Source organism: Poecilia reticulata, chromosome 10 (assembly GCF_904066995.2).
Source record: "Poecilia reticulata chromosome 10, P_reticulata-male-v2, whole genome shotgun sequence".
In the NCBI taxonomy this organism is placed as follows: domain Eukaryota; kingdom Metazoa; phylum Chordata; class Actinopteri; order Cyprinodontiformes; family Poeciliidae; genus Poecilia; species Poecilia reticulata.
The window spans coordinates 23236555-23259949 of NC_088839.1; the positions used below are offsets into that span (position 1 = coordinate 23236555).

The 23395-nt window shown below is 40.5% G+C and overlaps 1 protein-coding gene across 1 annotated transcript in view; it reads left to right on the forward strand.

Moving 5' to 3' along the window:
- The window catches only part of LOC103471521 (ATP-binding cassette sub-family C member 5), a 34078-nt gene that overhangs the window by 4876 nt on the left and 5807 nt on the right, over nt 1–23395 (forward strand). The window contains exons 3-22 of the mRNA XM_008420567.3: nt 1195–1350; nt 5194–5341; nt 7310–7543; nt 7696–7869; nt 8767–8914; nt 10881–11029; nt 11226–11333; nt 12807–13157; nt 13237–13308; nt 13416–13540; nt 13635–13707; nt 13785–13988; nt 15549–15674; nt 15992–16103; nt 16193–16377; nt 17331–17477; nt 18278–18407; nt 19895–20048; nt 22428–22556; nt 22770–22956. Coding sequence (XP_008418789.1) covers nt 1195–1350; nt 5194–5341; nt 7310–7543; nt 7696–7869; nt 8767–8914; nt 10881–11029; nt 11226–11333; nt 12807–13157; nt 13237–13308; nt 13416–13540; nt 13635–13707; nt 13785–13988; nt 15549–15674; nt 15992–16103; nt 16193–16377; nt 17331–17477; nt 18278–18407; nt 19895–20048; nt 22428–22556; nt 22770–22956 — 3112 coding nt within the window. The remainder of the gene's footprint in view (nt 1–1194; nt 1351–5193; nt 5342–7309; nt 7544–7695; nt 7870–8766; nt 8915–10880; nt 11030–11225; nt 11334–12806; nt 13158–13236; nt 13309–13415; nt 13541–13634; nt 13708–13784; nt 13989–15548; nt 15675–15991; nt 16104–16192; nt 16378–17330; nt 17478–18277; nt 18408–19894; nt 20049–22427; nt 22557–22769; nt 22957–23395) is intronic.

Here is a 23395-nt window from a genome sequence, read left to right on the forward strand (position 1 = left end):
AACCACACACAACTGAAAGCATAAATGAAATGGATTATAAAGTTAACAAAACTGCCCTCCCAAAAAAATGTTTGTTATTGAAACAGAAATGATAGAGCTAATTTTAATTTGTCATTCGATTAGGAGATTTATTGCTTATTGTGACGGGCTTTGTTCCAGTTTAAAACTCCACTAATGTATAAAAAATGCCGGCATAGACAAGCCCAATACTTTCTATAGAAGGTTTTAAGAAAGTACAGTCTTTGGTAAAGTCAAAGGAAAGTTTTGAAACCCTAGAAAACTCTTAGCAACGGCCGGCCATGCTGATGGCAGCATCATGCTGTGGGTTTGTGGAAATGGAAGACTGTCTCTAAATTTGTCAATATTACTTTAAAGTTTCAGCTTTGTGATTTAAAATTTGACACAACTGTGTTCCAACAGGACAATGAACCCAAACACACCAGCAGGCTGGATTTGGAATGCATAAAGCAGCTAACATTAAGCTTTTTAAGTCTTGACCTCCAGTATAATGCTGACTGCTGGAACAAAGCTTATAAAGAAATGTGGCTTTCTCATGGGATTTAAACCCCCGGTTATGATTGTTTTGATGATGGCACTCGACAAAATGTAACATTTGCCACTGGTTTCTCAATTTGTGACTGTATATTGTAATTTTATAATGTAAAGCACTTTGAACTGCCTTGTTGCTGAAATGTGCTATACAAATATGCATAATTGATTGACTGATTGAACCAAATATTGATGGGGAAGCTGAGTGTTTAAACTTTTCATCCTGTGGATTTAAAAGAAACAAGACTAAATTCAAACATTTAATGTTAATGCTTCTCTCTATGACATTATTAAACGCATGTGACATACATTGTGTGTGCTGTTCACTCAGTGGTTTTCTGCTGACTGTTGGGGTGTAGCAGGAGGCCCTGATAAGGCATGGGAACTTATCCCTCGGTGACACACAGCACCATGTTTGAGCATGGCTCACCTGATAAACCCCTCCTGCCCTGCTGTTTTTCACTGCTTTCTCAGATTTCTGTGACGAATGTGCAAATTGCTGTCCAAACACTGCAGGCAGGGTTCTCCCGTTGCTGACTCTGGCCATCAAAGTCACCTCGTCCATGAGAAATAACATAGCATCTCCGTGTCAGCGCTGCACTTTTAGGGCTCTCACAAATTTCCACATCTTCTGCTCTATTCCAGGCATCAGCACCCAGTTGATAACGCCGGCCTCTTCTCTTTTATGACTCTGCAATGGCTCTCCCCGCTGGCACTGAAGGCCTACAAGCAGTCCAGCTTGTCTTTAGCGGATGTGTGGGGATTGTCATGCCACGAAGAATCAGGGGTCAACACTCAAAGGTGAGATTGTCCTCTTGAAAGCGACCGGAGGTGTAAAAAGGCAGATTGTTCCTGAAATACTGGAGGCTTTGAACACGTTAAAAGATGGAACTGAAGAAATGTGAAAGTTGTTCAGTTTTCTTTTGCTATAGAAAGTACGACAAGGGCTGATGCCATCTAATTTAGTTTTAGACTTTAACCTCAATATTTGCTTTATTTCCCAAAAGACAAAAGCCTACTGGGATTTTTCTATTTTGAGTGGCTGTCCTATCATCTTAGTCTGGATAAATGAGGAGAAAAAGAAAAAAATAGCAAGAGGAAAAAAATCAAGTTTCCTTTGATTATTTAAGAAAAAATGGTGTATCAACTTGAGGAGGTTTTAGATTAATTTATATATTGATAAAATCCTTTATCTTTGATTTTCCACCTCACAGTTGTTCAACTCAATAGTCATTCTGATTTTTCAGTTAGTGGCAGAAAACTCACAGAGTCAAAGAAATAAAAAGATAATTTGTCTCCTTTTAGAGCCTGTAGACCCTCTTAGATAAAAGTGTCTGGTACGTGCTATGGTTTTTTTTAACTGGCTGTGGTTTAGATGCCAGTAAATGCACTGATATTTCAGGTTTTTATTTATTTTACCAAATGACATGAACGTGTCATGGAAGAATTCATTTTTAGCTTATTGTCATCCAGCCCAGATTCACCAAATTTAAGTTCAATAGATTCAGGCAGGTAGCTTTTCACATTTTGATAAAAGAATTGACTCAATAAAAAACTGAAAGCAAAAACACCAACTTGCTGGTAGCACGGAAAGCAAGCTTTGAGAGAAAAGAGCAGGCTAATGGGTTTGATCATGATAGATTTTGAGTGGATTTCAGTGGATTGGCTCAAGCTGAAGGTTTTGACATGACCAAAATAGTCGCACAAATCAGTCAGAATCTCAGACCACAGCAAATATGTGAAATGAGACGCTCTTCTGAGATGAAAAGAATATTAAACTTTTTGGTCTACATGCAAATTACTACATGTGGAGAAAACTAAGGCTGTTTAATACCAGAAGGAATAATTATCCAAAACAGCAATCTGACTGAATGTGAGCTGTTTTACAAAGAAGAATGGACAAAAACTTCAGTGTTTAGTTCTGCAAAGTGTTGAAAATTTACCCCAAAGGTTTTGCAGCCATTATTGCAGCAAAAATGGGATTTTACAAAGTATTGGCAGAGCTACTAAAAACTAATGCGTAGCACAATTTTTCACTTCAGTTGCACATACGCACTAGTTTGTGTCGTTTGAACACATAATATTCCAACAAAATATACAGAAGTTTGTCTGGACCAGAAATTGTTGAAATATTATTAACCTTTTCCCAATTATTTTAGACAATAAAATATAAAACACAGTATGATGGTAAGTCTTACACATCATCCTTAACTTAAAATTCTTCTGGGAAAGATGGCCACCTTCAACTCACAGCTGGTGGTGCTGTACTTTTGTTTGTTGTTGTTGTTTGTGAGATGTGCTCAGTGTGCTCCACGAGACCTAAGTGGCGATCAGCCTGTCTCTCCTTTACACTGACGCAGGAACACTGTGCTGGGGTCGGGATGGGGCGTCTAAGTATAGCAGGGATTAGAGATTACAGTGAGAGTTGCTGCCTGACTTGTGCGCTTATGTCACTCCTCCACCTGAGTCTCAGACAGACTCCCTGACTGTCATTATAATTAGCTGTCACTGACTGTCTCTGTTTGGCTGCCAAAGCACGGCTTAAGAAATAGTGATGCTCACATTTACTGAATGAACCATCAAGACCAGAAATAAGCGCATTAGAGGGCATTTAGACCCTCACGGAAAACGAAGCGCCTTTTTCTTCATTGTTCTTGTGCCGTCACATCTCCATGACATGACTTGGCAATAGAGAGGAGGGTGACTTTTGAGGAAGTTCTTCTGAATCTGGTGACAACTGCGTGACTTGCTCTGCATCAAGATTTGTGGTTCAGTGTCTGGCGGTGCATTTCTACTTCTTCTGTGACTACTCAAAAGGAGCATTTGTGAACCACTTTGCTGCCTCTCTGCTGTGTTTGTATGCTTTACGCTATGTCATACACAGCGGGAATGGTTATGCAATCATTACAGAGATGATGGAGAATTTGGAGGGGAGAAAAAGAAAGTGAACCCTGGGAGAGTTGACACTTGTTGGTGCTCGGTGAGGTGCAAACCTTGATCGCGATGTCCCGGCCAGCACTTCCTTGATACATCAGCATTGCTTGCCATCTGGCCGATGGCTGCTAGGAACATTTCATTCCTGCTTAAAAAGCAAACAGTCCCGCTTACGGAGCACACATTGTTGCCCCTGTGCTCTCATTTACATTTCAGCGGCAGTCTGCGGACGCACGAGAGCTTGTGTTGCAACGCAGACGTCTTTTGACTGTTATGTTCATGTTAGGGTTTTTATTGTTGTGCCAGATTTTTACTAAAAAATGTCGGCTGTTTGTTGTTTTTAGAAATATTTCAACGGTTCAGTGATTGAATTAAAAACATCTGTGATTTCTCTGGTCTTGTGATCAGGTCTTTGTTTGTGCACTCAATTTTGGTCAATAAAGACGTTTGTTCCCTAACAAAACATCATTATGAACAACAGTGAACAGACTAGACAGGTCAGGGACGAATTTGTACAGAACATCAAATCATTCTCAGATTGCTAAACAGCAGCCCAAAATTTTCCAGAAGGCTTTTCAAGCCATCATCCAAAAACACAAAATTTTATCCAGTATTTCTGCCTAGTTTTTGGTGCAAATATCCTGGTACACTTGAAACAAAACACAATTTATATATGAGCTTGTTTTGAAGTCAATAATTCCTTAGTACTTATTTTAAAAAGTTCTACTTCCAACGGCAGATTTTTCCACTTATAACATTGGAAAAATATCTTGTTATAAGTGCTTTTTTTTTTTTTTTTTTTACAAATTTTATCAACAATTACACAAAGAATTAAATAAAAATGCATTTGACATTTTTACTTTTTATTCCACTCTGTGTCAAGTTTAAATAGTGTGGCACTGTATGGCAAAGTCTTCGCATGAAAGTAAAGCTCAAATAGTGGCCATATTATTAAGTGAATTCATATTTTGTCATCTGTTTTTTAGAGTACTACAGTGGGTATTGATTTTTTTCATTTAAAAGTTTTTCTTTTCTTTCAGAAGCTTGCCTATTTTTTAATAGAATATGAGGCATTGCATCTCTAATTCTCTCTCACACACTCAGCTAATTCAAGTGTGCTGCTTTTGGCTGCTGTTTAATTGTAATTTCCTACATTCAGCACCATTTGACTTAGAATAGTAATTATCAGGCAGCGTGAACGTGTAGCTGCCTTAATGCTCCGTCTATCTCTGATACGTTTTTAATAAAGTCGTTTGGGGCGTAAATTACCTTCTGCAGCTGCTCCGCTGCTGCTTTATAGACTCATTAGCCGTGAAACATTTGGCCAACAAGATATTTATCCACTTCAAGCGACATTCTGCAGCCATTGAGGTACTTTAGAGCATCTTCAACATGTTACCTTCCTTTCTTAGACTAATTACGTGATGCATCATTCATGATTCTATATTGTAGGTCACCTTCTTTATTATCACCACTAGCTGCTTGTCTCTTGTGGTTTTTACATAGAATTATTGCCTGCCAGGTTGTTTATCCCCCCCGGGGGATTCTTGGGATTCTGATACACTGCCTGCACATAATTTAAGACAAAAGAGCAATATATAGAATACTCTCTTTTACTTAATATGATCTCGACTTCTGTAAAGGCCAAACTTGCATGCTTTAATATGGCAATAGCAGTGAACCTTTCTCTTATTTTTTGTATTATTTCAGACTCGGGTTGTTGTGGCACAGTGAGCTGAAAATGCGTGGACGAGAGGGAGTATCGCTGACAAGAGTTTTCTGGAGGTTCTGCCAAACCCGGATGCTGGTGGCGATCTTCTCTCTCCTCCTCACAATGGTGACAGGCTTCGTTGGACCTGTGAGTACCATTCAAATCCTCTTTATGTTCATGCTCCTTTGAGAATAAACCCTCACCTGCAGGGTTCTTGTTTGCACTTTAAATCTCTTCATTCACTTTTTTTGCTAGACTTGCTATTTTAAAGCAAAGCAAAGCCTTTGATGGTGATGGAGAAACTCAAAATAATTTGTGGTCAGAAATGTGTAGTTCTTTTTTATGTCTCTGCTTGTTTGTTGTTTTGTTTTTTGCCTATTTGCCCTCAGAGAAAATATTCAATAGGTGCATATTTCTAGTCTTTCCATATCAGATATTTGAAATAACTTCACAACCTTGTTTAAAGTTTAAATTTACTTCTTATCTAAATTCTCTTGCATTGTTCCTTTTTATCCTTAGCAGTTTATTTTTAATGCTGTGGTAGGTTTGCCTTGTTTCATCAGTGCTGCCAACTTTTAATAGCATTAACTGGATTTAGCTTTTGGTCAGTGACGCATTTCTCTGCCATTGCTTTCTAAACTGCTTGCTGCACATGATCACACAGCAGCATTGTGTGGCGTTTTTCCTGCAGTTTAAGATGTGATAAAGATATTTAAGTGGTCTTGGATTTTATATGCATCACTGGCCACATTTATTTGCACACACTTCTAAAGGTATGCAGAAAGTCTTTAAAATGTAAATGCATTCATGCAAAGTGTGAGTACCTGACAGAGGACTTATATTGTCTTACTGAATATTGAACCATTTGTTTAAATGTTATATTTTCCTTTTCTTTAGTTGACCATAGTTTCTAGAGGTTTCTGGTTCACTTCTAATCAGTAACCTGTGGCGTTCCCTGGGTTATACATGTAATATGACACTGTGTCCAGTACTTTTAGCCCCTGGCCACTAGGCTGAATGAGGATCCATATTTATATTGACATCTTTGTGAACAGAGTAGTGAGGGTTGCAGATAAAATACATGACTCCTGTTAGAAAAGTGCTGCATTGTAGCATTTTGGGGGTTGACAATGGTTTTCGTAATAGGCATTAGACACCATCTACATGCCAACCAGTTGTTTGTGTTTTTTGGACAGGAAAGGCTTTTCTGAGCGTGCCTGACAAATTTAGACATGTGGAGTTTGTTGAGCTCTACTAGGATTTTAATTGCAGTTGTGTTCTTTGATCAGATGAGATTAGGGCTAGTTTTTTCATGGCTTTAGTGGTTTTATAGATCCATCCACCATTATACTGCTTAATCTAGGGTTGGGTCACAGGGACAAGAGCCTAAGCAGAGAGACGCAGGCTTCCTTCTCCCCAGACACTTGGAGTAGGACCTCGTACCCGACCCGGAAAGGACACTCTCTCCTTTTCTGGTTCACGACCATGGTCTCTAATTTGGAGGTGCTGATTTTCATCCAGGCCGCTTCACACAGGTATCTGCAGAAAGCAGACACCTGATTCTAAGGTTAACAAAACGGATCCTATCATCATTTGACTGCTCCTACAAACGCTAGGGGGCTGAGAGTGGGCCTGGAATCAAACCCAGCATCTCAGGGTTGAACTGTTGGGTAAAAAACACTCCAGGTGCATCAGGTGTGAAATGAAAGCACACCTCATACTCACTGCTGAGCACTCTGCGGGACTTGGGAGGCTGTGGACCTATTATACTTCCAAAACCCATAGTGAACCTTGTTACAGTGTGTCGTGGCATCATTGATGTTTTAAATGAGAAATCTAATGGAAAGTAAACTGGAAATGGGTTAAAAAGTCAAATATGGGTTGCATATGGACAAAAAAATCAGGTTCGGGTCCCATTTGGCTGTTCTGTGACTATGTAGCCTAAGTGTAGCTAGTATTGAATTAACAATTTTACTTTGGAGCTATTATTTCTCCTTTTATTTCTTTTCAATAATACACTCTACACTATCATATTTTCTAAACTGTACAGTTTTTCTTCCATGTCTTTCTTTTTTCGCTGCTACATTTTCCCTCCTCGTTTCTGTCCACACTTAGGCTCTGCTGGTCCGAGCTCTTCTGGAATATTCCCAGAGCTCCCAGATTTCCGTGCTGTACGGCCTGGCTCTGGTAGCCGGGATCTTCCTCATGGAGCTGATGCGCTCCTGGTCTCTGGCGCTCATGTGGGCTGTGAACTACCGCACCGCCGCACGCCTCCGTGGGGCAGCACTCACGTTTGCTTTCCAGAAGATCCTCCGCCTGCGCAACACTAAAGACATCACCCCAGGCGAGGTAGGCGGCATTGATGGTTGAGATGGTTGACCAGTGCACCAGTCCTGATCATTTAATTACAAATCTCACATTTTTAGGGCGAGATCGACTAAAATTAGTCACACAGCTTAAATCAATAAACACAAGGAATTGTCTTTGCTTTCCCTGCCCAGCTGATCAATATCTGCTCCAGTGATGGCCAGCGGCTGTATGAAGCGGTGTCAGTGTGCTGCCTGCTGGCTGGAGGGCCATTGGTGGGAATACTCGGCCTTTCTTACTCTGCCTACTTCCTGGGCCCCACAGCTCTGCTGGGATCAGCCATTTTCATCGTCTTCTACCCAATTATGGTAGGATTTCTTGTTGAGGCAATGGAGAATGTGATGCTTTGTGTGTCAGTCACTGTGTCTATCAGAGTGCCTTAGAAAAATCTTTATGCTCCTTAAATCCTGTCATGTTTTGTGTTAAGCTTCAAACTTTAAAACTCTTGACTTATTAGCTGATTTCTGAATGCTTTGGTTGCACTTATTCTTCTTTAATGGCCTCAGAGTGAAGGGGACTGGACAACAGATGCATGCAGATATTTTATACATTTTATTTGTAAAAAAGTTGAAAAACTGTCATGTTTATGGCTGGCTTAGAGCCAGACCCAAATGAAGCGCAGACAGAGATATCTCAGAGCAAATGGGATAAGTAGTTGAAAGAACACACAGGAGCAGAATATAAATACCAAAATATAGAAAATCCAAAGTCTGAGAGACCTTGACAAAAACCATGTACTGCTTTCCTTTCACCACTTATTTATAGACTACTCCGTGTTGATCTGTCACATACAATTCCTGTAAATTGCATTTAAATTTCAACTTGTAATGTGAGAAAATGTTAAACAGTTCAAGGGGAACAAAGAGGAAATTGCAAAAGACTGAAGAAAAAAAAACTCTACTGCTGACTAAATCTTTTTTGCAATAGTTTCTACAGACTTTTCAAGAACCCCACCAGGACTCTTAATAGCATCATAACTATGTGACCATAAATCTCCCATCACCTTTTGAGCTGTTAACGTCAAATTACACCAATTATACCTCAGGCACAGCCGGAGACTTTGGTGTTCATGTGAAGGGCGTTTATCACTCTGGTCTCCCGGAGAGGCCCTACAGCTCAGCTAATACAAGTGCGTCTGCTTTCATTTCCTCTCCTGCCACTTATTGTGTCATCGTTTCCCCCACTCTCCCTCGCCGTCTGGACAGATGCTCGCGTCGAGGCTGACGGCGTATTTCCGCAAGAAGTGCGTGGCGGTCACTGACCGCCGGGTGAGGCTCATGAACGAGATCCTGGTCTGCATAAAGTTCATCAAGATGTACTGCTGGGAAGACGCGTTCTCTCAGAACATTCACAGTGAGTGCCTGTCGACTTCCTACATGACTCAGCGTTTACATGCAAAGGCCTGTTTCCCGTTTTCTGTGCTTTTCTGAAGAATCCAGAGCTGCTTTGTTCTTCTGTGGGTTCATGCTCACTTTATTTTTAATATCAGTCACCTGCAAATGACAGGAGATTACTGCCAAATGGATTTGGGGTTACTCAAAATGATGACCTATTACAGTGATACATAATTGGTATTCAGTTTAAATACCTATGTGTCTTACGGGTTACAGAGCCATTCCTTTCACTTAAAGGCTTCTCATTGAGAAGCCTTTAAGTGCTTCTCAATGTTTTCTACCTCTATGTAGGTGCTAATGTTTGGAAAATCTGGATCGTTTTTTTTTTTTCCACTAAAGCACTTCTGGTTTTTCCATAGTTAAGAGTGATTTTAGCCCACCCAGGAACTACCCTCTTTCTTTGACGAGTGTGCTTTACTGATTCTTTTTATTTCAGCTGTGAATTCAGGTCAACTCACAGGATGAATGATTGAACCAGTTTTTTATCATCTATCATGAAAAAAATCTCTTTTTTGCATATTTTTATGCTTCTGTTTGGGACCCACGGCTTCTAAAAACAGCTTGAACTCATGATGAAAACCACCCAGCCATTTTTTAGTGTCTGGAAAATGAGCCATTTTCTAGACTTCCCAACTAATGAGTCACACTGAGCTGCTACCTAGCAACCGCATCCAAGCCCTACCTGTCACCTAGCAACACAAGAGGACCTCCAGCACATTTGGTCAGCTGGTTTTATGGCTGTATGTTCTGTATAATGGCAGATTGAAAATACAAATGTTTGGTTGTTGATTTATCATTCAGAAACCACTTGCTAAATTCTTGTTGATTGTGCAGGAGACCCCACTTCTTCTTTCCAGAGAAGTACGGTTGTACAATTGTGCATATGTTTGTACCCATTTTCACATGCAAGTGTAAATGTTGAATGGGAGGCGTGGCCAACAGCAGCTTATTTGGATTTAAAATGACAAGAGGCCCTAAAACGGATCATTCTGAAAGGAACTCAAAGAGCAGACTAAAATGTCATTATTTAAGAATAGTTTTGTTCAAAAAATGTAATAAACATGTTCTGAATAGCCTATAAATCTATCCTAAGCTGTTCAAGGAAGCACAATAGAGCACCTTTAAGGACAAAGTGAGGAAAAAAATGGTTAAAATTGCAAATCGAGTTTTTCTAAAGAAAACATCCAAGATGTTATGTTTAAACAATTTTGCGCAGCCTTTCTCCCCATGTGATATGTGATATGTTTACAGATAAGGATCTTTTCCTCCCTTTTTAATTGTTCTCCAAATTAATCAAGGGGGGCTCAGTTTTACTGCTGTTCTGTGATGACCTATTACAGTGATAAATAATTGGTATTCAGTTTAATTACCTATGAGTCTTACGGGTTACAGAGCCATTCCTTTCAATTAGTATTACCATTACATGGATGATCAGGGTGTTTGGCCTGGGTGTATGACTCATTCTCTGCTGCTCACACAGAAATTCATCTAAAGGGAATCCAAACGGGGAATAAGATGTTCCGGGAGGACTCGGAGGAGGGAATTCTCATATTTCATACACTGTACTGCTGGAGCCTAAGATGCTGAAGCTTTTTTGTTCCTGCGTTGGCGCCTAGTGCGCCCGGGTAACAAAGCAGCCAGCGTATGCATTGAGTAGATACAAACATGGAGGAAGGGGTCAGTTTTTGGGCTTCAGGCCCGGAGCGTTATCAAGCCTCAGCAGGTTTTTAAGCTCCTGGAAGAGAGAGGCTCTTGTAGTCCCTCTTGGATCCGTTTTTCCATGCATGTTGTGCTGGTTAGTGACTCTAGGGGTGCTGTTGATTAAATGTTCATTGGCAGACCCTTTGGGAGCCACTCAACTCCTACTGTACTGTTTTTTTTCCCTGTCCTCTTAGTCATCTCTCTTTTTCGTGTCTGTCCCACAGAGGTGCGATCAGAAGAGAGGGGGATGCTGGAGAGAGCCGGGGTCATCCAGAGTCTCACAGTGGGAGTGGCTCCTATAGTCGTCGTGATGGCGAGTGTGTGCACTTTCACCCTGCATATGGCCTTGGGCTATGACCTCACTGCCGCTGAGGTATTCATACCAAGTCATGAACATAACTGTACATTGTCAGCTTTGCACGTGGTTTGTTTTTTAACTGTTTTTAAACAACATCTCTGTCACTTGCCTAATGAATCCATTCAAATTGCTTTGTTGTGTTTGTTTTAGAGTCATAACTGAGAAAAACATGCTGCAAGTCACTTTTTTTTTTCTTTCTGTTATTCATAAGGCTTTCACTGTAGTTGCTGTTTTCAACTCCATGACCTTTGCCCTGAAAGTCACACCTCTGGCTGTGAGATCCCTGTCGGAGGGGGCTGTCGCAGTCAGTAGATTTCAGGTGAGAAAGATGAAAACGTCTACAGAAAATATGCGATGTCTGTACATGGGGATTTTTGTGGTAGACTAACCTTTAATCTAAACAAAATCAAGCATAACTAATGGAGCACACCAGAAAGATCTGAGATAACATGATGGAGAAGTTTAAATCAGAGTTAAGCTACAGACACAGCTCAGGTGGGAGAATCTGTTGACAGGACAGGATTTTGTGGGAGGACCAAACATGATTTGATCCTCCCACAGAATGCTTACACATCATTTTATTTGATTCCAGATATAAAATATTCACTTAAGAATTGCGTGAGAAGTGTGGGGGACTTCCGGAGTGGTCTCTAACCTTTTCAAATCTATGTAATGCTTTTAATGCCAGCACAGTCATGTACCATCTTCAACGTGTTTTTATCTGCATCCTGTTCTGCTGAGCAAACTTTTCCTAATCAGATGGACTCTAGAAATTGAAGCGGTTTGTCTGCTCTTGCTGCGCTAACTACAGAAGCCTGTGGTTTCTGCCAATGTCTTCATTCTGTATTATATCCCTGTGTCACATTGTGTCATCCAGCTCCGCAGGTGGATCAGCGATTCAGTATTGGTAGGATGACTAATTTCCGATTCTCTGTTCTCTATCTGGACCTTACAGTTGATTTCAGAGATGAAGAACACATGGCTTACTAACTACAAACCCTACATATCAGGTCTTTATATGAGAGTGGTATTGTTAAAAGAAGCCCATAAGTAGTCATGCTTCCAATTTACCACAAACATCCCCGTGGTGAAGCACTGAAACATACCACTGTTTTTTATTCACAGATTTTTATTTAAAAAAAAAAAAAAAAAAAAAGAAATCCATGTTTAACCTTTGATTTACTTTACAAATATCCACTATTTTGTCAGGCTGTCACATTAAAGCCCAATAAAACACACCAAAGTTGGTTAAATGGGGAAATGTTCAAACAATATGAGTAATTTTGCAAAGCATTTTAAAATGTCGTGGTACATATAAAAATGTAAAAGCCTTTTTTGGGGGTTGAAAATCTAAAATAAACCTAGAATGTTGGTACTGTGTGAGAATCGGCAAGTGGCCTCTACCTGGAACAAATGAAAAGGCGATCTTGTTGCTACAGACCTTTCCACCTGACCCGCATACTGATGCTTTGATATCATGTTTCCCAACACACGGTGAAAGTCACATGTTGGTGAGAGGTTTCCCAGAGCCAGCTGGGGTTAAGTAAGCAGACATTTCTGCCAAAGATGCATCAGAGGGTCCAAGCTCCTTTCTAAATTCACTCCAAAGCATGAATTATAAAGGGCTGAAGAGCTTAATGACAGGCCAGACTGTACTTAAAAGCATTAGGCTCTGTAATGCAGTCACCAGTGCGGTGCAAGTCCGTCATTATGTAACAGAAATAATGATAAATCTCATGTGAAAAACTTTAAGGCAACCTGCGATAAATTCTAGTTTTGTTTAACCTCACAGAGGCTCTTCATGATGGAGGACAGAGAGATCATTTTAGCCAAAACGGAGGATCCAAACAACGCAGTGGAGTTTGTGGACGCCACTCTGGCCTGGGAAAAGGCGCGGCCCCCTGTTAAAAAGTCAAATCCGCCTCCCAAGAAGCGCAGTGGGATCCAGCGAGTGCTGCGCAGGGAGAAGCTCAGCCTCTACATTTCCACAGACAACAACAAGGCAAGTCAAGATGCTCCCAATGCGCAAAGTCTCCTCACAAACATGGAGCAGGAGAGCCCGCAAAGCACCATCTCCTCCACCCAGAGCATACGGCCGCCGCTGCACAAGACCCTGCACCGCATTAACCTGCGAGTCAAAACGGTAACTCCACAAATAAGCCCAGGGTATTTGTAGAGTTTTGCAGCTCAACAAACCCTAATGTTAAGTTTTCTGATCGAAGGGATCCCTGGTTGGAATCTGTGGAAGTGTCGGAAGTGGGAAGAGCTCACTACTGTCGGCTTTACTTGGACAGGTTTGATTCAGTGGCTTCGTTTAATTAAGCACAATAATCCCAGAAAAAGCTGAAAATGTATCATTTAGTGTTTTCTTTGCTTCTATTTTTCTGCTTTTGTACAACAGATGACTCTGGTAGAAGGTAGAGTTGCCGCAAGTGGTGGCTTCGCTTACGTTTCCCAGCATGCCTGGATCCTCAACGAGTCTCTAAAGGAGAACATCTTGTTTGGAAATGAGTTTGACTCGGTCAGGTAAAAATCTCATTTTGAGTTACAGTAAAACAAATCTTAAGATTAAATTTGGGGCATCTGAAGGATTTTTTTTTTGCATTTGTTTCCACTTCAGATACAATGCCGTGCTGGAAGCATGCTGTCTTCTCCCAGATCTCGCTGAGCTTCCATATGGAGATATGACTGAGGTTTGTGTATTTCCTCACTTACGGGACGCCTCGTACTTTATTCACTGAATATCACAGGTTTGATACTTGTCATGCAGATTGGAGAACAAGGCGCTAACCTGAGTGGTGGGCAGCGTCAGAGGTTGAGCCTGGCTCGTGCTCTCTACAGTGAGAGACCCGTACTCCTCCTGGACGACCCACTCAGTGCAGTCGATGCCTGCGTGGGGTCGCACATCTTCAGCAGGGCCATTCGCGGGGCGGCCAAAGGGAAAACGGTTCTGTTTGTAACACACCAGCTGCAGGTCAGAACCATCTGTCAACCTCACTGCATATTTGTGATATAGCACAGACTTCCATTACACTTGGAGAAAAGTCTGAGATCTACGTCCATATCCACTACACAGCTAATATCCAATTCTCCATTTTTAGTTATGTGATTTGCCAGAACAGTGGCAATCTGAACCTTTATTACCTTAGCTATTGCCAGAAGTCTCGCTTTCTGGCTGCCAAGCGAGGGTTTGTTTTTTTCTCCTCCTTCTCCTTCCTCCGGCATTTACTGAAATGATGGTGAAGGTAAAGGTTGGACTCCAGGTGCATGACTGGAGTGTGATAGGATTTGGCTCATTTTTAGTCTACCTGGTGATAATTTTCTGCAGGCATAGCAGTTGATGCTCGACTGGGACTTGAAAATCATTGAATGCATCTTATCAGAATACAAGTAAATTATTGGAGCGTGACTCAAAATTGTCTCTATTGATTTTCGATGATGAAATGTTGCCATCTCACTCTATCCCAGTCCTCCTTACAGTCCATTTCCATGTGTTTTTATTGTGTTCTAGGTAAAAAGTGCCACAATTCAATGCATTAAGCAGTTGTTAAGTAAATATTTATAGATGTGGTCATTTAAATACAATTGTAAATCTGTTAATTAATTAATTAATTAATAATTTAGGTAAATAAAATAATTAAGAATTGTATTATTCAATTAATAAAATAAAGAAAAGTATGTATTAAAATTAGCTTTTAAGTTAAATGTATATAAAATTATTCAACTATCTTATGTTTAACTGTTCCATATTTCTGTGTTGCATCACATCATAAATTATTTTAACTCTTAGCCTCACCTTTCAAAGTCAGTGGGTGGCTGCTACAGTCTAACGTTGTGTTGCTATGCAGATTAAGGAACCATTTGTCTGTTTCAAAAGACTTAATAACAGTTTAAATAACATCTGAGTGGACTGTCATCCAGAAAATATGAAATTTAACATTTCATTATTTCAGTATTTTATTAACTGTGTATCTAAGTGCATAAACATATTTTACATAATGCTAGATTTTAGCTTATTTACTTATATTTGATTATTTTATGAATGAAACTAATGTATTTCTTTTATTTTACAGCAATTATTTATTTATCATTACTGCCAAATTCTCCAAGTGTTCTCACATGCATTTTGCAGCAATCCTGTGGAATAAAACTAAGCAGCATCTTTTGAAGGACAAATTTAATTAAACACTTACAAAAAACAAAAACGATCAGTGTCAAAATAACTCACTGGGCCTTATGTGATGTCATCAGTCGTATGTGTGCGGCAAAGTCTGTTTTTTGATGGGCAGATTTTGTCTTGATTAAATATCGACTTATAACAAAACAGCTAGAGAAATAGAAAAACTGACCCTGACTTGTTGTTCTTTTATAAGATGAATGACATCTAAAGTCAGCGCCATTGATTTTACAGAAAAGTTTGGCCCAGTAGCTTAGAAATGTTCTTTTACGACCCGTTTCCTGTTTTTATGTCTGTTTTACATGTCTATTAGCAACACCTGCAATCCTTTTGCCTTTTTATTTGTTTCTTTTTCAGTATCTGCCCGAGTGTGATGATGTCATCCTGATGAAGGACGGGCAAATTGTTGAGCACGGCAACCATGCACAGCTAATGAGTAAAGAGCGTGACTACGCTACCTTATTCAACAGCTTGCAACAGGAGGTAAGGCCAGGGCCACGCGCGGGACAAAGCCTGCTCCTTTGAATAAAGGATCTTTGCCCCTTGATGCACATCAATACAGAACATTACAAGCTGAATAATGCATGAGTACAGATAGTCGGGCCCGACAGCAGAGAAATGTTAATGTATACATGGTCTTTCATTATTTATGTTGAATCGTTTCACTGGTGAGTTGCAAAACGACCTTGTCACTTATATCTCTGTTTAAATTCAGGGTGGTATTATGGCACTAAACTGATTGTTTTTTTTGTTGTTTTTTGTTTCAAATCTGAGCTTTTATTTTCACATTTGTCTTCCAGAATGTTGTGAAAGAGAACTTAAAGAATAAACTGACGACGGAAGAAGTGAAAACGGCTGACGCCGCTGCTGAAGTTGCCAAGGTTGAGCCAAAGGTGGAACGCAAGAGCGGAGGTGAAAGACGCTGTCTATTCCTGTTACATGTGAGGTTAAAGCTGAACGTTGATATTAATAATTCTTTTATTCTTGGTCTTTTGTTTCAGAGCGCCTGATGAAAGCAGAAGAAAAAGGCTCTGGTGCAGTCGCCTGGTCGGTTTATGGAGCATACATTAAAGCTGCAGGAGGGCCACTGGTCTTTATCATCAACATGGTCTTCTTCCTGTCCACAACCGGCAGCATAGCCTTTAGCAACTGGTGGCTGAGCCACTGGATCAGGCAGGGCAGCGGGGTAAGTTAGGAGGCCGTTTTTCATAAAACAAAAATGTAGTTTTATATCCCGTATATGTTATAATTTATTTTCTCATCTAAAACATTCCTGGAGTGTTTTGGCTCATTCATGCATGTTTGAGAAATCCTTGAATTTTGGGAGGCCTTAATGCTCATACAAAGCGACGTCGATTTAGTCTCCAGGCGAGCTCCCGACAATGTCAGTTCTGTTTTGATTTTTAACAGCATTGATTAAAGTTGATCAAGGCAACAATAATTCTTGTCATAATAACAAATTTTCATAATAAAATTAATTGGTTAATTGATTTCACTGCATCTATCCAGGGGTATTGCAGTAAAAGGCGCTGAATAAAAATGTAGCCCACACTTTTTAGAGTTCTCTCAGATTTGCATTGCTGTGTCACAAAAAATCACATTAAAATACATTGAAGTTTGTGTTTGGTTAAACATTTGTTATGACACAGAGATATTAACCTGCAGCTCTCTTTGACAAGCCAATCACACACAGGTGTGTTTGAGAAGGGATAGTTGATCTGTAGGACTGGACTTGGCCTTTGTTGGTTTAAGGGGTGGGAATACTTTTGCAGAGGGATTGCAGACACCTCTCTTTAGCGTGCGTTTTGGCTCCCAGAGGAAAACTAACTACTCTGCTTCAGTGAGTTACAGCAACAGGCTGAGCATTAATCTGAATGCGCGTGATTAAAAAAGTAACGGCACCTCGGTAAACTTAATTAAAAACAAGCACGAGCAGTCGAGAGACAGATGTGCAGCAAAGCAAGGAGTCGACGCCGCGGAAGCGATGTGCTCCGAATAGTGAACGTCACCAGGCCGGCTGGATTTGATGTACTTTTTTGAAAGCCAAACTGTGCTTTTCTCAATTTCATTAGGGAGCCAAATGGGGAATTTTTCTTTTTTCTTTCTGTGTTTGTAATTTGTTGCTCCATCTGCCCTCAGAACACATCATTAATCACTGCAAATGAAACGACGGAGAGCAACAGCATGAGGCTCAACCCCCATATTCAGTATTACTCCACTGTTTACATCGCCTCCATGGGAGCAGCGCTATTTCTGAAGACTGTGAGGGGTTTGGTGTTTATCAAGGTAAGCATCTTTAAATCATTCTCTTTCTTTTTAAACACCGAAGATGAACTTTAATTTAAAATCTTCACGTTATTAGTGTTTTACAGTTTAATGCTCCTCTTGTAATTGTGATTTTTCACGCTCGCATGAATGCAGCGGCGTAATGGAAAGTAGCTGCAGGCCAAATCCATTTAGCATGTGTCCACTGCTGCTTTTCACAGCTTTGCGAAGGCAGTGCGTGTCTGTCTGGGATTGAATAAAAAAAAAACCCAGAAATCAACAAAAGAGTTTGTGCTTATGTCAGCGCCCCCCTCGGGTGCACGTCCACTTTTTCACGCTAACCCATTCTGACACGACATCGTGGAGATTAGTCCCCCCCGACATTAATGCGTGCCACTTGAAATTGCAAATTTTTCAAAGATGGATGATCTTTTTTTACCTCTAGCTGCGATGAGATCTTTGTGAGTGTTAAATATTCCATTAATAGACTTAATTTGTTCTTTGCTGCCACTTGTAATTTCTGTCCAATCGGTGAAATGTCTTTTGCGAACTGGGTCGCAACCTTTACGTAGGCCTCCCAGAAACTCATTATGAATTGGGATTTGACAGCCGAAGGAAAGCGGCCACCCAGCTCCTCACACATGCTCAGCATATGGAGCGCTGGTGTTGGTAACATGTGGCTACTGCTGGATTGAGCGACTCGATCGCTGAGTGATTTCCCGCCTCCCCCCGACCTATGATTGCTGTCGTCTGCTTGTTCAAGTTGTTTGTTTACATGTCAGGTCTCATGTTCAAACATGACTTGTCGTCTGCATTGACAGTGCACCGTGAAGGCCGCCTCTGCTCTCCATGACAAGCTGTTCCACAGCCTCCTTCTCAGTCCGATGCAGTTCTTCGACACGACGCCTCTGGGTCGCATCCTGACCCGCTTCTCCAGGGACATGGACGAGGGTGAGGCTTGATTTGCCTTGACTGAGAACCTCTCCCCCAGGAGGGCTCTCAGTCAGCAAAGTCACCGTGGTTGACAAGGTGTAGTGCAGAGACACAGTGTGATTTAGCAGAGTGTGTTTCCCTTGCGAGTTGCTCTCTGTTATCCACTCAACTTGTCTTTTCTTCGTGTGTCAAGTTTTTCTGTTTGCATTTTTGGCCTTTGTTCAAAACCCACTTCGTTCTTTCACTTTTTTATTGAAAGCGTTTGTATATAAGAGCATTTTGGCTTCATGTAAAATTCAGTAAGGGTACAAATGCAGACCTTTTAACACTGCAACTCCAAGGGCATCTTTTAGTAAAAAATATTTGGAAAGTCTAACTTTTTTTAGTCTTAGTCAGGTTGCTTGATCGTCGCCAACAACTTTTCCACCCATATTTAAACATCGGTAGACTTAAATGTGCAGAGCAAGTGCATTTGATTAAATGATCTGTCCACTGAGTCTGTCCACTACTGGAAAAAGCAGGACTTTTGTCAGCGTGCAAGTCTAGAACATCCAGTTGTGTATTTGACAGAATGCCAAAGGAGCAAAGGCATCAGCATCAACCTGCTACCCATCAACCTGGGACAAACATGGCATTTTATTTAGAGAATGAACTTCAATATTTAGCATGTCAGCCGAGGCCTACAAGATGAACATTTGGTCATTTCTGAGCAAAAGGAAGTTGAAAAACTAGAAAGAAACTCCAAAAGTGTTCGTCTCAGACTCTGTAACCCTCAGCTGACATGTTAAATATTGAAGTTCATTCTCCAAAAAGACTGTAAAATGCCATGTTTGGTTATAGAACCCAACAGATTAGGACAAACCCCTTAAGTCATCAGTCAAGCACGGTGGTGGAGGGACGATGATCTGGGCTTGCAATCTGACTCGTAAGCAGAATGACTGGGGGAAAAAAAGAATAAAAGTATTATAATGGTCCTATTAAAGTTCACACCTCAGCACAAACAAATAATGTGGCGGCCATTTAAGGGAAAACCACATCAACAATGTCCACATAATTTTATCAACTGATTTTATCAATTGATCCAATGGTAAAAAGAAAAAAATGGCAGCAAAATTAATCTACAACAATGTGACGACTACTGCCATGAAGAAAACAATAACTTTACTGAAGCTGCTTCTGTTGCTGCTTAAATTGATTCTAAATGCTTTTCAGTCAAATTAAGTGAATGTATTCAGACTACATGGCACATAAGAAAACATGAAATCATTTTCAAGAGACCCATAACTGCCTGAAAAAGTTTTAAAAAGCTCTCATAAATACAAATCATGCATTATTTAACAGAGGAGCTTTCCTTTTCCCGACTTGTTAATCCTACTGTAGTTGGTCAAAGTGCCTCAAAACATGTTCATGACTAAGAACCAAACTGGTCTTCAGTTGCACAGAATGCCTCTAAACATCTGGCACCACACTGGGCCTCTGATGTGGATCCTTTCTCATCTTTACAGTGGATGTGCGTCTGACCTTGCAATCCGAAATGCTGCTGCAGAACCTGACTCTGGTGCTGTTCTGCCTGGGGATGGTGGGCATGGTCTTCCCCTGGTTCTTGATCTCCATCTTACCCCTGGGTGCCTTCCTCTGTGTCATCAATCGTATCTCCAGGTCAGACTCTCATCTCTCCGGTTCTTGGAAAGGTTGTCTGGGAATTTTTCCCACTGGCAGCTAAGCGTTTTTTTGTTTGTTTGTTTTTTTTATTCCACATGAAGCTGATGGCAGTGGTTACACTGTGAGGGACAGAAAAACATTTAAAACGCAAACATTTTGCCATAACTGAGAGATGTATGTTTTGTTTTTCCACATGAAGTTTGGTCAGATTTAACTTCAAATAGTGAGGAAAAAATGTGTGTGTGTCTTTTTATTCTGCGTATGTAAACTTCTGGTTTCAGCTGGCAAAACGAAAACAACTATAAGGCACTTCATCTTCTCATCTTTCCATATGTTTCTTTTAATACCTGAACTTTAGTATTTCTTTAATCAGCTCTGACTCCAGCTGGCCTCTTCAGAAATCACTTTAATTAAAAAAACATCTTCATTTGGAGACACTTAATTGGTGTAAAATGCAAGAGGAATTAAATATAAGCTGTAATAAACAGCAGACTTGAGCTGATTCCCGGCGGTCAATAGAAAGTAGCGATAACCCTCGGCAGCGCCGATTAAAATGGACCACCTTACCCAGTCGCCACATCCCAGGCAGGATATAGATGGTTGTTACGTAAAAGTGGATCTCCCATTGAAATTACCCACTTTTAAAAATGCTTTATTTCTGGGATTTCTGAAGTTAGACTGCCCCGGGCATAAACAAGTTTGTGTGCGTAGCTGCCTGGAAGGGAGCAAGTGTCATGTTCTTTCCTCGTCTCCTCAGAAGCTTTTATGAGGAAGAGAAATGATTCATGCGAGACTTGTAAATCCCAAACTCTCCTCTTCTGTCTTGGCAGCCAAAAGTAGTAGACAGAGCTCTGCCTTTGTCAGTAAACCTCTTCTCCTCGCACTTTTGCGTCAAAAACTCTCTCGTCTGCAAAGAGCGTGCCGCACCGTTGCGTACCTCGCAGTCGTCAGCGGTGAGAAAGAACCAATCAGGAAAACAAATGCTGTGTTGTGGGGCGCATCGCGTCTCATCATTACCTGTCTGCTGCAGCATCATTAGAGCTTAAGCATTTTCCTCTCCTTTATTCACCAGTTTTCCTTCGCCTCCCTCCTCAGCTGTATTTCTGTGTTAATATGACAACGTGCCTTTTGGGGTTTTTAGAAAACTTCCCATACCAGTTCAAGGGAAATTAATCATGCATTAGTTTTTAAAGTGGTTTGACTCACCGTCGCAAAGCTTCATGTTTCATTCAGGTTTCAAGCTTCCCTCTGCGCTTTGGTTTCCATGATTCACTCTTCTTATTATTTAGGGTATTTTTAACCCTTTTCACATTCCCACTACAAATTTTATTGGGTTTTAGTGTAGGACCTTCCTTGTCCTACACTAAAACCACAGTATAGAACCACACAAAGAAGTAAATATTTACATACACTAAATAAAAATACTTTTTTCTCACTGTCTGAAGTTAAACAAAGCCAAACTTCTCTTGTTTAAGACCATTTAGTTATCAAAATTATTTCTATTTGCTAAATGCAAGAAAACCTGCATGTTTTAGAGATTTTTTTGTAACTGTATTTAAATTCAGAAGTTTACACAGAGTTGGTCTGTATCAGGGATAATTGTCTTTTAAACCGTATCACTTGGAACAATCCCTCTTGCTGTCCTTTTGTCAGTCATCACTGGGAGAAATGATGGTCAAAGTTGATGGAAAGATGAATGGAAGTAAATATTGGGGGCATCCTGGAAGAAAACGTGCTACATGCTCCAAAAACGTTATCCTGGATCAGAGGTCCACCTTACAGCTGGGCAGTAAACCTTAAACATCCAGCCACATGTTTAAGGTTTATGCTGGAATGGTTCATATGCTTTCAATGGAAAGCATATTCATGTTTTAAAATGGCCTAGTCCAAGTCCAGAGAGAATCTGTGCTAAAACCTGGATATCAATTCTTATAAACACTCCAACTAATATAAAAGTTGAAGTGTTTATAAGAATTGTTTCCTCTAACAGATTATTTCCTGGCAAAAAAACTCTCAAAATTCAATAATGATGCTTTATTTTCTTTTAGCTGTTTGCTTGTTTCTTTGTGTTACTTTATCACTTAAAATGCAAATAAATTACATTCAAGTTTGGGCAAGTTTAAAGCTTTAATCTAATTACTTACACATTAATCAGATATTTTCCCTCCAAACGATAGCAGCAGTTCTGGTGTGTTTTCGGACTTGATGATGATTGAAGTGAATTTTCATGGGAATTCAGGGAAACAAATCCAAGCGGAATAACGATTTCATGCTCCTCCGGTGTTTTAATCAGCATGATTTTAGCTACGTGTTTTACCAAAAAATGATTAGTTTGTTTCAAGTTGAAATTAAAACAGCGTCCTTGTCTGTTCTCAGAGTTTTCATTCGTGAGCTGAAGCGCCTGGAGAACATCAGCCAGTCACCGTTCACCTCTCATATAACCAGCAGCCTGCAGGGACTTTCCACCATACATGCGTACGGAAGAGGGCGCAGCTTCCTCGACAGGTGAAGTCAAGGCTATTTGTCCTCGGCAGACGTCATTAAACTTTAAGTTCACGTTATCTCCTCGTGTAGTTTCTCTCTTTGCTCTTCTCCCTATAAATATATTAAACCGCATGCCAGACGTTTTGCCCTCAGCAAGCACTGCAGTGCAGAGCCATGCTTGCTGAAATAGATTTACAATCACTGTCTTTTTTTTTTTTTTTTCGCTCTCTGTAGATACCAGGAGCTGCTGGACACCAACCAGGCCACCAACTACCTCTTTAGCTGTGCTATGCGCTGGCTGGCTGTTCGCCTGGACCTCATCAGCATCTGCCTTATCACTGCTGTGGCACTTCTGATTGTCTTCATGCAGAATCAGATACCTCCAGCCTACGCAGGCCTGGCCATCTCATATGCAGTGCAGGTCAGTGAACAAATATGGAGAAACATAAGCCTCAAATGTGTCAGCAGGGCCTTGCAAAAGTATCTATTGGATGACAGAATTTGAATATTTTGTCACTTTTGCAACCACAAACTTTAAATGTATCTTTTTTTGATAAGATTTGAAGAAGGAAACTCGTAAATGCTTTTTGGACATTTTACATATAAGAACTGTAAGTGTGTTGTTCATTTGCATTCACCCACTCAAGTGTAAAGTGTTGACAATGTCCAAATCATTATAAAGGACTAATGTTAACATTCTGTGACTCGAGGTGGTTGATGTTACCGCTAACTAGCTGCTAGTATACACATGCTAGCTAGCTTTTTTCGTCTATCATGGGTAAGAGCAATTTATTGCCAGTTGGCTGGAAGATGTAGCTGTAGAGAATCTCATAAGAAGCACCATGACTTCCTCCATAGTT